Source organism: Octodon degus, unplaced genomic scaffold (genome assembly GCF_000260255.1).
Source record: "Octodon degus isolate 3935 unplaced genomic scaffold, OctDeg1.0 scaffold00069, whole genome shotgun sequence".
Classification (NCBI taxonomy): domain Eukaryota; kingdom Metazoa; phylum Chordata; class Mammalia; order Rodentia; family Octodontidae; genus Octodon; species Octodon degus.
In genome coordinates this window covers 787,722-806,081 of record NW_004524645.1, presented here as the reverse complement: position 1 = coordinate 806,081, position 18,360 = coordinate 787,722, and the positions used below count along the sequence as shown (strand labels likewise).

Genomic DNA, 18,360 nt, shown 5'->3' with positions numbered 1-18,360 from the left:
TCGAAATGCACTCATTTTATCAAAATGATTCCTTCCCTTTACAGCTCAGTTGTTCTTAGTTATTAAATTCAATTTGAAGTCGTAAAAGAAGATAAGAAATTTATTTAGAGTAAATTTCAATGGGAACATTTCAATAGAAAGCTAAATTTATTTGGAAAACCTCAAGGGGAACTAGAAATGATGATATGAAAGTAAGATAAATTGAGCTCAGTAATTTTCTTCCTTGAAGTTTTAACAAAAGTTCTGTATACTGCACTTGTCAATCAATGCTTTGAAAGCTTTCTGTGTTAACTGAACAAATATTCAGCAAATACCTGTGTGCTGACATAATGTAGGACATGACGTCATGCTTTGTTCCAAATGGCTGATGACCATCACTTGCTCAATGTTTTCACTACTCTTTTTGTTGTACGTGATGATGAAAGAAACAAACTCTAAGGGCTCCTGGGCATCTGGAAAGAGGACAAATTTCTCTGAGCCACAATCAGTGGACAGTTATCCTCATTGACACAACTTCCAATTTATCTCATTCATAAAGCATGAAATTACTCCAGTTAAAATCTTTCAAGTCAAAAGTTTTCCCAATTGGGCCTTGTCTCCCTCCAGAGATATGCTTGAATAGTCACTGCCATTGTCCTTGTTTGTAGCATTACAACTTCAGCACTGGTGCCAAAATAATGACGTGGGTACATGCTGCCTACAGCTTCCACAGCTGTGATTCCTGGGTTGCTGCTTGTGAATAAGCATTGCAGTATTGCCATGAGATGGAGCAAATACCATATACAAAGTAGATCCCAAGTCCAGTTGCCAAGAATGAGCTAATTGTAACTTTCCATTGCATACAATGGGTCTTAAAAATTTCAAATGCAATCCATCCTGTAATGATCCACCTTTTCATGAGAATGTGATGCTCTGATGGTAGAACCTTGCTCTTTAAGTATGCCAAAAGTAAAATTTTAAATTAGCTTTTAAGACTGAAAAAATTTCAAGCCATCCTTTTTGTAATTTTTGATGTTTTTATAAAGATTAAATAAAAATTTGATTCTACAATTAAGTATTAAATAACTATGATATGAGCTTTGCACATCGCTTTTGGAAAATTTCTCTCGAAGTTTTTATTATTATTGTTATTATTATTATCATTATTATCATTATTTTGGTGGAACCGGGGATTGAACTCAGACTTTTGTGCTTGCCAGGCAAGCACTTCTTCTACTGAGCTATCTCCCTGGTCCCTCTCTCAAAGTTATTGATAGTAGTCTGTCTTCCATAAAACAGTAAGGATGTTTTTTATTATCTTTTTGTGTTTAGTATGACAAATCTGAACACATATTTTCAAAATGTGAAAACAATAATTACAAAGGTATTTCACTTCATACATCAATTTCTAACTGATGTTAATAGATATGCCCATGTTCCTATATTGTATTCTTGTCAGAAAGGATTATAATTAAATAATAACTTCCAAGCATACATATAGGAAGTGGATCTATACATCCTATATTTGCCATTCTTGCACAATAACAGGGAGAATTAACATTTAAAACACATTTCAGGGGCTAACAGATACATACTACTCTATATTAAAATAGCATTTAGCTGAAAACCAAGACCAAACTAACACTTCCTATTTTATTCATCCTAAAGGTGAATGCATCACGTCAAGAAGCCAAATTGACGGAGGAGTGTGATCTTCTGATTGAGATCATTCAGCAAAGACGACAAATAATTGGAACAAAGATAAAAGAAGGGAAGGTATGGTTTCTATGATAGAAGATTTTGTGTTTTCTACTGGAGAAAAATATAGCCCAGTATTTCAGTGGCTTTGTCAATTGTGAACACCTTTTTTCTTGTAGTTTCTATAATTCTCTCCTTTGTCTTAGTCTATTTCATGTTGAAGGCTTATTATGTCTATTATGGCCAATGTACTCTATCTCACTTGTCTAAGACAAAGTAGGATAATTTCACACTTACCACTATATCTTAGCAATTAGCACAGTATTCAATAAATTAAAAATCAACCAGAGTTTAAATACTGAAATTATAAAGTACTTCCTATGCCCTTGGGATAATTAAGATAGATATAACCTAATACTGGCAAAATACTTACTTGCACTGTATCATATACTCCTTAATCGATGTATTAATAGTGTCTCTTTCCTATTGCTTATATGTTTTAATTTTTATGACAACAGCAAATTGTATTAAAACACAATTTATAATCTTTATAAATACTCTAATGTATTCAAAAACTTTGCTAGCTTTAGAATGCATTACTTTATTCTACCAACCTCTGGTTAGTGCCATAGCTTGTGACAAAAAATGCTTTAGGTATAAGACTGTGGAACAAGTCAGAAGTTAGGTTGAGTACTGTGCTATACTCTTTCTTGTAACCCACAAAACAAGAGACTCAAAACACAGAGATAAGATCAGTTTCTAAATGTGGACGCTGAGGGTTGTCAGCTATGGCAAACCGATGAGGGAAAGAGAGAAGACAGGACTTGTTCCCTTCAAAACTGAAACTCTAAGCTCAATTTCAAAACAAATAAAGGAATCTGAAATTCCTAGAAATATAGCCAACAAAATCAGCAGACCACATTACCTTAGATATGAAATTAGTTTTGTGAAAAAACACTTTTCAAAAACCTCAAAAGAAATAGTCTTAAAATGTTTGAAGTGACACATGAAGGCCTAACTTTGATTTTGAAAGAGAAAAATGTAAAAACATGAAAGCAAGAAAATAAGAAAAATGGAAAGCAACAAATGAGCAGTTTTGAACGTAAATGTAGACACTTTTAGAGGAAACAGCTGCAAGAGAAATTTGGAAGTTGAGTTTTGGCCTCTGCCTGTGAAATTCTGTATGTACAGAAAGATACAGAAGAGTCAGTAACATGAAAGCGCAGCAGATGTCCATTGAGTTTGAACTCAGTGATAATGAAAATCTATATGTGAAACATTTAAAAATAATCACATCCTTAGTTGGAAAGGATGTATCAGCAAATTTAGCAAAGACTGAATACCAAATAACCCCTCCTCGGTGACCATATATTATGTCTAGTTAGATATTATCCTCAATAAAAATAAGAGGTTTTACATTTGGAAACTTTAAAATATGTTCTTATAAAAACATATTTTCAAACTAATTTTTTAAAGTTAGAAATGCACCACAATGAAAGATCTATATCTAAGCAGCTAAAAAATATTTGAAGCAAATTGATAATATTCAGTTCCTTAAAGGAGAAGAAAAGAGACAATAGTTTTTAAGTAAAGTTAGAGAAGGCATAAAAGAATAAAGTCAGTGCAAGAAGAATAAAAATAATAAACAAAGATGGGCTAGGGAGTTAGCTCAGTGGCTTAAGCACCTGCCTGGCAAGCACAAGGTCCTGAGTTTGATCCCCAATACCTAAATAAATAAATAAATAAATACCAAAAAAATAAGGAAAACAAAGGTGTCATCAATGAAGAGCTCATAGCCTAACACTGAAACAATTATGAATAAGAATGAATTTTCCCTAGTTTTAAAACTTGTTTAAAAAAAAGACAGAAATATATGTATGACAGAAGCACTGTCTAGCTTCCCAAAACTAAAATATTGGCTCTCTGGCCCTTACTATAAAAGCTTGCCAATTCATATTAAGAGGATTCATACTTGTAAAGAGCAATTCATGAAACAAAGTTGTACTAGCCCTAAATAAGGAAAACGGTAGTGCATAATACTAGTAGGTTATCCATAGGACTGGCAATGCCAGAAGTTGTTGACTTGAGCCTTGTACAGCTCAGCCAGCATATTGATATGGCTTTACTTTTTATACCTCGTTTTTATATTTTTCTGCTAGATGGTCAAGACCAAGATAAAGCAAGACCTATATAACAAGAAATGAAACTTTTGTATCTGCCAAGATCAGTCAAATTCCCTCAGGATTTATCCTGAAACCCTGTACTGCATTTTGTAGATCCTTTGTCAGTGTCAGCCATGTGGATGTGTCACAGCTGTTGCTTGACCAATTTGCTCTCTATATTGGACTATTTTGCTGAATTCACACACCTACAATATTTAAATGCCAATGGAATACTCATCTCTGACAAAACTAAACAAAAAGGGGACACAAATGAAAGACCATTTTGTATCTGTATATACAAAATAATTGGGATAGATACAGAGCTACTTTCTCTCAACTCAATGAGAAGAAAGATTTGTACTAATAGTGTTTAGACAATATATGTCTGCATCTTATACTATGAATAACCACTACAGAGACAACAATATGCAATGTATTAATTTTTGAAACTGTCCTACTAATCACTTTTGAAACCATCTTATTGCTATTTGTTTCTCAATAAAATTAATTTAAAAAAAAAGGAAAATGGAGGGAGGATAAAAATCTAGTCTAAAGACTACAGTTCTTTTTTAAACATAACAAAATTATTATTATTTGCCAAGAATTTGGAAACTTAAGTAAATACATAGTAGAAAACCTGAATAAGTAAAAATTAATAAGCAGATTATTTAATCATTACATGAACATCTCCTCAACTCAAATTCCCTAACCCCCCAAAAATGACACCAGGTCCCAGTTTCAGCAAATATGAAAGACTCGTCTTATGCAGACTGTATGACCTTAATATCAAACACAGACAACATTTTCACAAAAGGTGTGTACAAGATCTCAGAGTAGAAAGTATTATTTTAGACCAAGATCTAGAACATGAGATTGTAAAGCAAAGCAAAGACTGAGACATAAAACGAGTGGTGATGGCTTCATATTGAGAAAGTGATGACAGGTATGCTTTAAGTATGTGCAGTTTTATTATATATTAGTTATATCTCAATAAAGCTGATTATAAGACATAAATTATATATTATATAAAGAGAATCTTCAGAGGTTAAAATAAATGACTTAATTGCTCTAGTGATATATATTAATCTGGACAAATCACAAAATATGGAGAAGTTGTATGATTTACATAGAAGAACTGTGGAACATTCAATAAACTACCCCCAAACCTCATACATTGTTTAGGCATGAGTACATCACCATGCTTAGGAATTCAGAACTTTGAATTCAGGAAAGTCTTTACTTCTAAAGTGATACAAATGAGATCTTGCAGGGTCACACAGGGCCTTTTGTATTATAGATATTTTAGCTCTTCTTGAAAAATCTGAAGTTGGTACAAAGAAAGTATTGAGATTTGGTAAAGCTGGTACCACACACGTGACAGTACATCACATTGGTTTTTTTTCATTTTTATGTATGTATGTTAAAAATTGTTCATACTTTTACAAAGTATGTGGCTAGGGACGTAGCTCGGTTGGCCAGGGAGATAGCTCAATGGCTTAAGTACCCGCCTGGCAAGTGCAAGGCCTGAATTCAATCCCTGGTACCAAAAAAAAGTGTGGTATTTGCTCAGGGACACTATTTCAAAAGGCAGTTACTAGAAGGCAGATGATACTTGGGAAAGAGGAGGGTGCAGTTCAGCTTTGGTTTGGGTTAGTATTTGAGGAAGGACTAAATGACCTCAAAGCCTGGAGGGCACCGTGACCTGAATCCCTGGTCAGGGTGTTCTGTGTCACTGGCATGTTTCTAAGAGGGAAGACATGAACAGCAAAAGCCTGGAAATCTGAGTGCCAGGCAGGGAGGGGAAGTGTTGGCCAGGGACCCGCTCTGGGTTCGGCCCCTGTGGCCCAGAATGGGGCCAAGCAATCTGAAGGCAGATTCAGGGGCAGGGACCATGGGGCCTCTGAAAAGTACTTGGAAATGGAAGGATGGAGGGAAAAGCAAGCACAGTTGTGACAGCAAAAGTAAATTTCATCAGCCTCTTTCCATGGCCTCTAGCCCTGGTAACCTGGCAGAAATCCGCTCACCACACAGTCTGCAGCAGAAGAGGTTGGCAGAAAATGACAAGTGACATATTAACACATGCTGTAGTTTGCTCTTAGACATTGCACTCACTCTGAAAGAAAGAGCTCCACAGTCTTTATAGCTGCACAGATAGGAGTTTCTGGTAGGGACACTGCCTAGGAAGGAATTTTGGTTTTACTCAGTAGTAAGGGATACACGTATGTTTTATGTCACCTTCAAGAGCTGATGGGAAACTCCTCATGAAGTGAGTCAGTGTGCTTGACATTCAGACAAATAGTAGAATGCAGTTAAGTCCCCGAGTTAAGAATGAGTTCCATTCATGGAGAATATTCATAAGTCAAATTTGTTCGTAAGTCCAACCAAGTGAGTATTATACACCATCGACAAAAACATACAGTGCAAATCATAAAAAAACAAACACATATGCACAAAAATACTGTAAATAATGCTGCTGAACATACTGGGCTCTGACTGAAAACTGTACAGAAAGCACAGAGCAACACGACTGTGACAAGGTGTGACAGACACATGAGCTACTTCCGCAATGTGTTGGCATCTATGATTGTTCCAAATGCAAGGTCCATTCCTATCTCTGAAAATTCGCACCTTTAGTATTCGACTTACTGTAGTGAAGGCCACAGATGGACAGCAAAAATATCCCCTCTCTTCGCTGCTTTCATTGTACCCCCGTTCCTCAATACTTAAGAGAATAAATATGGATTAAACATCGGAACTTCCCATAGCCATGAAGAGAAGCTGAGTCCCGGTCAGACATTTGTTTTAATGGAGAGGGTTCGTTGTTGGGGCACAATACTTTTGGTATCAGACCTATGTGAATATATATTAAAAAGCATACAAAGTGAAATAAGCTTGCCTTTAAGAATGTGGAAGGTATAACAGACAGCAAATGAAATGATAGCAAAGCCTTGTGTCCTCCCCCCCCATTAGAAGGAGATTATGGCACATGAAATATTCCCCTGCTGAATATAGAGTAAATTCCAAAAGCTATTCTGACAATCTCACTTTTTTTTTTTTTGGCAGAACTGGGTATTGAACTCAGGCCCTTGCACTTGCCAGGAAAGCACTTAATCTACTAAGCCATATCCCCAGCCCCACAATCTCACTTCTTAAAGGAAAATCTAAGAGTTGGCTGGGAAAACACTTCCCTGCAGCAGTAAGATTTGCCTATGTAGAATTCTTTGTGTCACCATGTAGCATTTCTTTTAAATACTTGTCTTACTGGAATTTTAAATATAATAAAAATATTGCTTAGTGAAAAAGAAGTGTTTTATTCAGTGCTGTGTGTCAGCACTTAAAGTGCGATAGCACGTAGGACAGTGTTTCAGAGTGGGGCTCCAATCATTTGCCCAGAGTTGCTGCAGCTGGGAGTCTGCAAACTTTTGCTGTGAGAGGCTGATAAGCCGTCCGACTTCTCCAGACAGTCCCCATTGCAGCCATTCATTTCTGCCCAGTGTCATGACACAAAAGCAGCCATACATGCTGCATACCTGAATGAGTGGCAGTATGCCAATAGACCTTCATTTACATAAACAGGCTGGAACACTCACTGCACTGTTTCTTTTTCTCTTTTTAATAATGCAACTTACACTAGGAAATACACATCTCAAAACCCAGTGCTCAATTACTCTCATGCACACGTACACGCATGCACATGTGTACCTTTTTTTTTTTGCCATACTAGAGATCTAAACAAGGTCTTCACACTGAGCCCTAATCCCGAGGCACCTGGAATTTGTAATCCACCTGCCTTCGCTTCCTAGATTACTGTGATTGTAAGTATGCTCCAACACACCTGGCTGTGAAAAAACATTTTAGAAAATCAGACGCCTTTTTTACCAAGATTGCTCTCTACTACTTACTCTTCTCCTTAGCTACTTGGTGTTCTAAATGTTACGCCTGGATGCGCTAAGAATTCATCACCTGAACATTCAAAGCATTTACTGCTTATGGCAGTGCAAACTCTGGCCACTCTGCAAATTAGGTTCCTTACAGAATATTGAAGGCTATACCCTGACATCTACAGTTTTCCTTCCAAAAAGATCCTGGCTGATTTGTTTTATTTTTTTAGCCCTCTGTTTGAGAGTCTCTGACTAGGGTTACACCACATGGAATTGTACATTGACCTATAATTAAAATTGTGCCCCAGTGTTCTCTGAAGAACATTCTGGTATTTTCACCAAAGGCTCTTGTTTTGTCTTACTTCAATTAATGCTCAATTTAGGGCTTTTTTTCTTTTCCTCCTCTGTCTTTTTTAATTTTCAGTGTTGTGAGAGAAGGAAAACACGAAAAGGGAGCCCATTCATCCTCACCTTCATAATCGGTGTGGTGTCTCCTAGCCACATCCAAGCGTAATTGATTAGCATGAAATTATTCTAAAAAAATACTTTGACCTTATTTTCTTTTTCTACAATTGTATTAAACATCTTCAATTTAAATACCCCATCCACTTGGGAATCTAAGGATTCTATATTATTTTTCCTCCTGGATTTTTTCCTTCCTCTGACAGTTTCTAATGGGTGTGTTCTAATATCCCCAATTGGACTGGATGGTTTCCTTGGCTTTGCCCATGGATATAACGAGGCCAAAAGCTCAATTCTATTTGGGGTAAAATAAGGGGTAGCTTAGTCAGCTAATGTACAGAGGTCATCTGTTGGAGACAGTTACTACAATTACAATTAGGTATGTCTTTCCCCAGGCTCAACATCACAGACTGTTTGTCCCAACATTTTGGTATTTTGCTCTAGCTCTCCTTTCAGTAGTTCATCTCACCTTTGCCTGAAATCTGGTGCCTGCTGCTTCTCAAGCCAGCAGCGACTTCCTTTGTTTGCTGCAGTACATACTTGGAATTGGCTGTTCCTGAGAGGCCTCAAGTCCTGACATCTCTTTCCTTCCTTTTCTTCGATTAGAGTTGTCCGGATGATAATGATGACTTTGAGAAAGAAGGAATTTCTTGGAGTTAGCAGGAATTCTGGAGGAAGCCCAAGCCAGCCTTGTCTGTAAGACAGATTAGACGGCCCCCTCCTTACCCTTTCACCCAAGGCTATTTTCCATTCGGAATTATCATAAAGCCAGCCAAAACCTGTCCCCGGGTGTGTGGATGGGGTCAGTAGGTGCAGGGCAATTCCAATTAGCAGTCTAATTTTAACTTGGCTTCTGGCCAGAGGGCTTCATCTCTCAGTACTTTTCAAACACTAGAGCAGTGGTCAAGTGGGTTACCTGGGACTCCTCTTGGCCTGCCTGAGAGGTTGTGGTCAATTACACTCTAGGGTCATTTTCAAGCAAGACAGAATCAAGAATTGGAATGGAGGTTGAGAAGCGAATGTGCGTTTTTATCCCAACTGGGAAATGCTTATCAAAATAGTTCTTAGTTATCAAGCAAGCACAAAGTGCCTGGAAATGACGTTCCCAGCGGAGGAAATGGCCCAGCTGTGCTTTTTTTGGCTTTCTCTCATCTGCTCAACAGGAAAAATATTAATCAATGGGAAAAATGCTCCCTTTCTGCTAATTTAACACATGAGTTTTAGGTAGTATGGGAAATAGTAATACCTAATGCTTTTCTTACAATTTTATTGCGTGACTCACAAAGAACTTTTTACAAACTAGCTTTTACTTAAGCCTCAAATTTGCGCCTATGCACATGTTTTATTTTCTTGATAGCACAGCTGAAAATCTGAGATAGAGAAAATTCCAGAGTCCCCAATGGTCTTATGTTAATTGCATGGAAAGTGGAGGGAAGAGGTCCGGTGACTCTTTGTAAGTTGCCACTGAGCGACACCTTTTTTTCCCATCAACATGGAAGTAATTAGTAACTCAGTATTTCCTCAGAAAATGAATTAGCAACACTTCTTCAAGGAGATTAAAAATATATTTAAAACAAGTGTCCCATAACTGGGTTTTTCAGAATTTGATCTTTGAGTTTGCTTATTTTTGGAACTTTTACAGAAAAATGATTTCTATACAATAAAATGGCTACATCCAAAGGGGCCAGCCTGCTGGATTTTCACTAAGTGAGGCCACCCAGCTACCCACGTGTCTCCCTGTCTTTTCTTCAAGGTGATGAGGCTTCGCAAACTTGCTCAGCAGATTGCAAACTGCAAGCAATGCATTGAGCGGTCGGCATCCCTCATTTCACAAGCCGAACACTCCCTCAAGGAGAATGACCATGCTCGCTTCCTACAGACAGCAAAGAACATCACTGAGAGGTGAGTGCAGGCTGCTTTGAAGCTCTTAGGAACCTGGTCCCTGGTGTGCCTAGTGTGATTAGGTGGCCTTGCATTTGTTTTCATTTTCAAGGCCGAGTACCAGGCAGCATAGAGGCCTTGAGTTGTTTGTTGCCACTAAAGATCTTTCTCTTTGATGCCATTACAGTAACAGCCTTTGAGTTCAAGGCCTTTGAAATGTGAGTCTACCAGTGAGAAAGAATGCAGTTAACCTGCTTGGGGGTTCTTACGCTGACACAAGAACAGTATTCATTGTGACACTCAGACCTGATCTCATCATATACTTGATAACAGACTTAAAATAAAGATAAAATATAAAAAGGAATCTTCCATTGCAGGTTCTTTATCTAAAAAGCTATGGCACAGATGTTCTCTGTTAGGTCTACTTTTATGTGCTTGAGAAGCTGGACCTCCCCAGAGAATGTCAGAGTTGACTAATGCAGCAGAGAAAGGGCCTAATTGTCACTCTCATAGAGCCTTCTTTTTACTAAAGTCTATTCTACATGAAGGAAGGGCCAGCTCAGCAGTAAACCTAGCAAAGTTGAATATTCCTTTAGCATACCTAACTGATTGGCACAAAAATTACTCATCACTGATTCAAACATTTGTAGCAATTCTAGTGGTTCCAAAGGGAAGCCCTAAATTGAACTGAATACAATCAAAATGGCATATACGTGACATCTCTGAGCAATTGCCAATGGCCTTGGCTTATCATTTGTTTTGATTTTTGATGCAGCTGCCCTTTATCCAAAGCAATAATAGAACCTTATGGATGAGAGATACCAAAGAGTTCACTTGTGATGGTCTTTATCCCAGAACACAGGCTCTGGAAGGCATCAGAAAGTAAATATTTGTGGCTTTGCAGGTTGTAAGATCTGGATTACAACTATTCCACCCTCCCTTCATAGCTCCAGAACAGCCAGACAATATGGAAACAAATGGGTGTGGCTGTGGGCCAATTAAACCATTTACAAAATAGTCTGCAGGTTCAACTTCACCAGTCCATGGCCTCGGGGAGAAAAAATGCTCACCATCTTCTGGCTGGAATGTCTTCAAAGAAAGAAAAGGCAAAATAACGTTTATTAAGTGATTGCCTGTGTCAGACACTCTGCTAATAATTCTCAAAATAACATTTAGAGGTAGGCCTTAAGATTTCCATTTTCACTGTTCTTAAGTGTACAGTATTTTTATCATTTTAATCTCCTAGCCAACAAGCTTGTGGTGTTACTTCTTACATATGAGAAAGTTCCAGCAGATGAGACACAGATCTTTTCTAAAGGACAGGCACAACAGCTGGCTATCATCGCTTTTATGTCCTTAAAATGCTCTTCTCCCTACTGTAAAGAGAGGCCAATTTCTTTCCTCACGACTCCTAGGTTCCGAGTGGCCAAATGCTTGCATCGTTCTCTGGATTGTGTCTGACTGCTCATTACTCATCCTAAAGTGAAAAATTCCAAACAGCACTAATATGGCAGTAAATACCGAGCAGGCCGCTGGCATTCACACTTAGGTCAGGTTCCCAATCTGGAGTCCAAGAGGCTGTGTCTCTACTTGAGAAAGGGGTGACATCCAGATGATGTGGCTTCTATGAGCTGCATCCTAAGCGACCCCTACAAACCACTAGTACCACATGAGTAAACTGCACTAGTAGCTGAGAGACAGTGAGGCCCCCAGCAGTTCTGCTGAAAGGACACACTCGGCTGAAGGCCGGCACAAGCACATGAGTGGCACCTGTGATCTCCCACAGCCCTGGCAAGGTGTATGTGGTCCCTCGCAGCTCTCCTCCTATCAGGCCCATTTCCTCAGGGACAGAAGCATGGCTTTCATTCCTCTTTCCGTGAGGAATGTGCTTCTATTGATTTTCAATACACAGTGCCTGTAAAAATCTGATGAAAGTCCTTAACTTTGCTTCTGCAAACCCCTTCTTCCCATTTCTTATTTGTCAAACATGTGGCTTAATTCCTGAGCTGTTCACTTTCCAGGAGCTGGGGTGTAGTAGAAATACACTGGGTTTAGACAAGAAGTTTGGAAACCTGGGTTTGAGTCCATGCAATGGTCTCTTTTCAGTATGATTCTGTAAGCTATTGGGCCACTATTACTCAGAAATTGGGCTCATAATAACAAACTGCATTGTGAAATTTTAAAAACATTTTATTTATCTATTTATTTTGGTACAGGGTTTCGCTATGCAGCTTGAACTTATAGTGTTCCTCCTGTCTCAATCTCCCCAGTGCTGGGATTACATGCATGTGCCACCATGCCTGGTTTTGGTGGGCTGCACAGAGTGCTCAGGGTTCCAGGACTGGTACAGCATGTGATACTTGGAATCTATCCTGGGTTCTTGCGCTTGCCAGACAGGCACTTAGCCCACCAAGCCATCTCCCCAGCCCTGCACTGTGAAATTTTGCTGCAAATTCCGCAGAAAATGGTCTCAAGCATCACGGGAATTCTAGAAACACAAGTTTCTGTAGCATTTCTGTTTCTCAGTGTGACCCCTGTTGTGTGTTTGGTGCTGTTGTGTGTTCACCTGCCTCTGCTCCTCACCCTGTCATTTGACATGCTTCTCTAGGATAAGATTTCCTGGCTTTGTCTCCTCTTGTGATTGTCCTGGGTTTTCTCTCCTATATACAGGGCTTCCAGATCATCTTTATGCTCCTCAAGTGTGGAACCGAGAATAAACTTTAGATCCTGCATCAATTCTAAGATGTGGGATTCAGAAGAGATTTTCCAACATCAGTGAATCAGTTAAAGGGATATGTTTTCCTAGAAGCTGAATCCAAACTGGAAAACTAGTTTTCAATTCAGAAATGTCTTTCAACCCCAAGATGATAGAGCCTCAAGCTTTACAATGTAGGATACGAATATCCTTTGTAACTAACAGGTTTAGCTATGTGCTAATTGCCTGGTGATTATAGATAGCACTGAGGCTGCTCATTAACACTTCTGAGTCTAATTTTGCTTATATGTTCCAAGTGGGCAGGCTTCTTGGCCATCTTATTTTCACTGCTATAGCCCCAGCACATTGCAAACTTCCCACTGTGAATAAATGAGCCCATGAATCCATATACAGGGCAGAATATTTCTATCTAATGTAGCTGTAAGGGTGAAATGCAATAATACAGTAAAAACATTAATTAACCCAATTTCTGTCACAAGGTAAATGTGCAACAAATGCCAATTTCCTTCCTTCCTTCCTACTCACTGGATGACTGTCAATTGCATACGTAACACTATATTCTCCAGCACACTAATACCTAGGTGCTCGGTGTGATTATATGTGTATCTTTCTAACATTTTGTTAGGTGGGCAAAACTGTCCACCAAATCTGGCATTGAAAAGTTGCTCTAGTGCTTACAAAGACTCTAAGAGTTGAATTGCTTTCAGCAGCAAATTATCAAAATTGCCTCTGAACAGAATTCATTTTTCAGAGCTTGGAGGTTCTGCAATTCCAAGGTAAGCTCTGGATTTCTTACCATTGCAGGCAGTTCGAAGATTTGTTAGGCTTTTCCAGAAGATAAAGCTGAGAACACCAGTTGTGAGCTCTGGCAAGATGTCACTTACTTCTTAGAACTACAGAATATCTCATGTGTGGGTTTTGAAGTATAGTCTGTAAAGTGTTAATAAGTATTATGATAACAACAGATTCCAGGAACAGACATGTGTGGAAAAGCCCAAATTGGCCAAAGTAAAAGATATTTTGTCACAAGGACAATCACTGTGTTTTACCATGGCAATGTACCTTGTTTGACAGAAACTCTGGGAACCACATAGCTCTTCCACCTTCTGGAAAACTTGTTCTATGTAGTCACTAACAGCTATGTGTCCTGGAGGTTAGATTAGAGCTTAAAGCAGAAATATAAACCAGGAGCATTGTGTATCCCTCTCTCTGAATCATTAGGATGGGACCCACACTCTATGTACTCTAATATGTTAAGACACACACACACAACACACACACACACACATCTGCACGTGTATGGGATGCACAAATTCACACAAATGTGCACACACAGAGACACATAACCGTTGTAAAGCAAAGAATTGGGACAGTGGTGTAGCGCTAACAGCCCTGCTAGGTGTTGGAAATTCATCTAAAACACCGGAAGATGGGCAAGAAGGGATTGGGAAATAAAAACACAGCCTAAAATGTTGAATTTGGCAGATTTCCCCTTCCCTGTCACTCCAATCAAGAAGTTGAAATTAGAGCCAGAGATAAGTATCTTTCCTTCCATCAAGACAAAACTGTGTAGGTGTTAAAAGCTACAGTAATCTCCAAGCTTCTTGCTGTCAGTCTTTGCCTCCTGGGCTGGGCACCTCCATCCTCTTGGCCCCCACACAACATTCCTACCTTGAAGAAGGCAGGCACTTTTGACATGCCCCTCAATGCAAACATATTTTATTGCATTCTTTATTGGCCATAGAATTATGAGAAAATTGGAGGAACAAAACCTATTTGGATGAGCCTCAACAAAGCAGCTATGGCAGCCATTGACTGGGACAAACACTAGAGCCAGATTGTCCGTGAGCAGAGCAGTCTGACCTGTTGAGCACGCAGTCTGTGCTGCGTGTGAGTAGAACAGCAATGTGATGCGGAATTGGGTGCTTGTCTCCACACAGCCTAGTGCAGTTCTCCCTGTTGGGTGGAATGAAACAGAAGTAAGTGGGGTTGTCACCGTGAAATGTGTTTTGAGGCGTGCAGATGACACCGTAGCATTTCTTTAACCTTCTCTGCACTCAAGCAAATATTTGTGGCTCTTTTAGTGAGGGGCATATTTTAAGGGCCTCATAAACAGGTTTTGTTTTGTTTGTTTGTTTGTTGTTGTTGTTTTTTGTTTTACAGTACCAGGGATCGAACTCTGGACCTTGCACTTTCCAGGCAGGTCCTTAAGCCACTAAGCTGTATCCCTGGCCATATAAATATATTTTTTGAAAGTTCAGTTTGAACTAACAAACATGTTCATATCCATTATTCTAAATTAGAAACTGTTAGCATCAACAATTAGCCCAATTCCTTTGGGTGTGATTAGTCAATAAAATCACACAACAAAATCTTGGTGAATCAGTCCAGAACTGAAGTCAGATTCTCTATCCCCCTTTACGTAGTGTAACTCTTCTTTTTAGAGCTCTTTTCTCTTTAGAATCTGTAGATTCCAACACTATTCCACATAGGTCGTTATTTATAATCTATCTTGTTCCCTCCTTATATAACATGGAAAAATTTCCAGGAGTACAAATTTATATTTCTTTGTATGTACGAGGATTTTAGACATTTCAAAGGTAATTTCTTATAGAAGGGAAATTCACATAATAAAATAAACATTTTAAAGTGTGTGATTCTGCCTATTGTGTCTATTTGGTACTAGCGGACCACACAGTATAGTGTCTTTTGTGCTCAGTAAGTTTTAGCATAATGTTCACAGATTCATCAATAGTATAGCCTGTGTTAGAATTCATTCCTTTTCATGGCTGGATAATAGTCTTCTCTGTGGATATATGCATGGGTATAACTTTATAGTTAAAATATAATATCTGTATTAAAATCCAAAGCTTTAAGACTCACTGCATGATTTCAACATGAATGTCACCCTTTGAGTAAGTGGACTGAAAAATATTCTATACTAAATGGAAGTGTGTTGACCTGAAATCCTCCCACTTGCCTTGTATAAATGACCATCAATGGTGTTTATTCGAAAATAAGTAACTACATTTAGAGCTAAATCATCTCGAAGTTGTTTCTTTGCACAAAACTTCCCAGTGCCCTCAAGTTGATGGAACTTGAGAGCGAAACACAGAACTCAGCAAGATGACATGTGGTCTGATGGGCTCAGAAGGAGCATACATGAGGGCACGATTTTCTTGGCTTGAGGAGAATCATTTGCACCTTTGAGTCAGTGAGTCTGTTTTGCTGTTGCTACCTATACACGTGAACTTTAGAGCACCTGGAAGGAAAGCGGGCCTTTCCAGTGCCTAGCTTCCTCTCAGCAGAAGGCCTGAGACACAGAGGACACCATGCAGCCCCCAGGGAAATCTGCAAGAATACTCATGAATATTTTCTATGGCATCTGCTGGGAATATGGTAGAAAAAAATGAATATGAGGAGAATGAAAAGGAGCCAGACAAAAACTCTTTTCTTCATGTTTATTTTAGAGGGAGGCTAGTAATTGATTAAACTAATCCGATATCTGGAAACATTCTTTTTTAATCTTCACTTTGCCTTTTATGCAGTTGGAAATTTGGGAGACTCCCCTTTGAAGTGGAGCAGGGGCGAATCTGCAGGAACAAACAGTTTTCCAGACAGATGTGTGAAGAAATGCCTGAAGCTATGTGCTTCTTGCTGGGGTTAGATGTGATGGGGCCAGGCTGTTAAATACACAGCAGCATGAAATATGAATATTCTTTCGCCTCCACAGGGAATTCTTTTTCCATTAATAAAATAGCAAAGGGAAGCCGTTCTGTTGCTTTGCCCAGTGCCCCTGCTTCTTTAAGTTTGTGTTCACTTGCTTTGCATTACTGCATTCTCCCATCCGGAGATTCTTCCTAAAGCTGTGTGTGAAAACAACAACACTCCTTTAAAAATGATATTGCTTTTCATGTTTTTTTTTCATTCCCACATAGTGATGGAGAAATCCGTCTTGACATCTCTAAAAAGTTGTTTTGTTTCAATTACAGAGTCTCCATGGCAACTGCGTCCTCTCAGGTCTTAATTCCTGAAATCAACCTCAATGACACATTTGACACCTTTGCCTTAGATTTTTCCCGAGAGAAGAAACTACTAGAATGTCTGGATTATCTTACAGGTATTGTCTTTGTATTCTCCTTAACACTGTGTACGTTCAGTAATACAAATGCTTTGCCACAAGATCAATGCATTTTTTGAAAAGCAAAGGTCCATAAGCAATTTCTGTGCACTGTTTGATTTTATCCAGGATTCAACTTGGGGTAGGAGAAAAAAGGAGAATCCCAATCATTAGAAGCATACTTATTACCATTTTCATTCCTCTCAATGTGGGGTGCTAAACACGTCAGCTCTGCAGGACATCGAAGAGATACAAAAGGTTTTGTGTGTACTTTTCATTTGGAATTTGTAAGACATCTGGCTCTTGCAGTACATTTGCAGGAAAACCTGGCAACTGATGAAGTGGGTATACACCTTGCTCCAGTTTTCTTTTCTATTGGTGATCTTATTTTAATCTTCACGATACTGAGTCCTGATGTGGGGCATGGTGGAAGCCAGACATCTTGCTGAGGGTCACACAGCAAGGGAGGGAGTGGGCAAGTTGGGCTTGGGCTCAGGTCTTACACAGACCTGAAAGACAGTGTTTCATCTGCAATCACACTGCTACTCCTTGTGCTGTGTTTCAGCCCCTGCTTGTTCTCCCTTGTTTTAGTCAATACTGGAAAACACTAACGAAAGTGGAAAAAGTCTACTCCCATTCTTAGCAATACATCTAAGCTTTTCTTTGCTGTCATAGCCTCTAAAGAAGAAAGTAACAATGCTGGCCGCTGGAAAGAATAGGGACCGTGGAGACAGCCTTGTTTGTGTTCATCAAAGCCACTGGGATGGTGAGTCAGGAAAGCAAAGTGTATCCAGTGAAGCCAGCTGTGCACTGTGCTGAGAGCACACAGCCTCCCTGAAGCAGTGTCTCTAGCTGAGCTCGGTATCAGCCTCTCAACTCCCATCCTGTGTGTGTATATTTGTGGGCGAGTGGTCAGGAAAGGTGGAGCAGGAGATGGGAACATCATGTGACATTTGTTTTTGCAGCCAGTGGATAGAAGGCAAGGAGTTCTACCTTCAAAGAGCAGTAAACCAGAACAGGGCTTTTCCCTTGGGAAGACACAAGGTGCTGACTTTAGTCTTCCTTCATTTGTAAGGAAGGCGAGCCATTCCATAAATTTATCATGTCGTTTTCTCTTTCAAACATACAGCTCCTATTAAGCGGTAAAGTAATTCATTCAAAAATCATTTACAGTAAGATCCCAAACTTGGCCTCAGATATGTATGAATATAGTGCCTTCCTTTTTTGTACTTTTAATTCTGACATTTGTTTATGTTTTGTTTTGTTTTATTTTGTGAAGAGGATCTTATTATATAGTTCAGGTTGCCCTTGACCTCACTGTATAATCTAGGCTGGCCTGCAACTCATGGTGATCCTCCAGCCTCAGCTTCTCAAGTGCTGAGATTACATGTATGCACCACCATGCCTGGCTTGGAGAGTTAGTTTAACCATCTAATAGAAGCTTCTTCAATGATAAAAATG

General features: G+C 39.1%; 1 protein-coding gene across 4 annotated transcripts in view; it reads left to right on the top strand.

Moving 5' to 3' along the window:
* The window catches only part of Mid1 (midline 1), a 393,633-nt gene that overhangs the window by 346,322 nt on the left and 28,951 nt on the right, over window positions 1–18,360 (top strand). For all 4 annotated transcript variants that reach the window (XM_023719545.1, XM_023719546.1, XM_004635030.2 and 1 more), the window contains exons 4-6: window positions 1,648–1,755; window positions 9,936–10,084; window positions 16,772–16,899. In XM_023719545.1, the coding sequence (XP_023575313.1) occupies window positions 1,648–1,755; window positions 9,936–10,084; window positions 16,772–16,899 (385 nt within the window). The remainder of the gene's footprint in view (window positions 1–1,647; window positions 1,756–9,935; window positions 10,085–16,771; window positions 16,900–18,360) is intronic.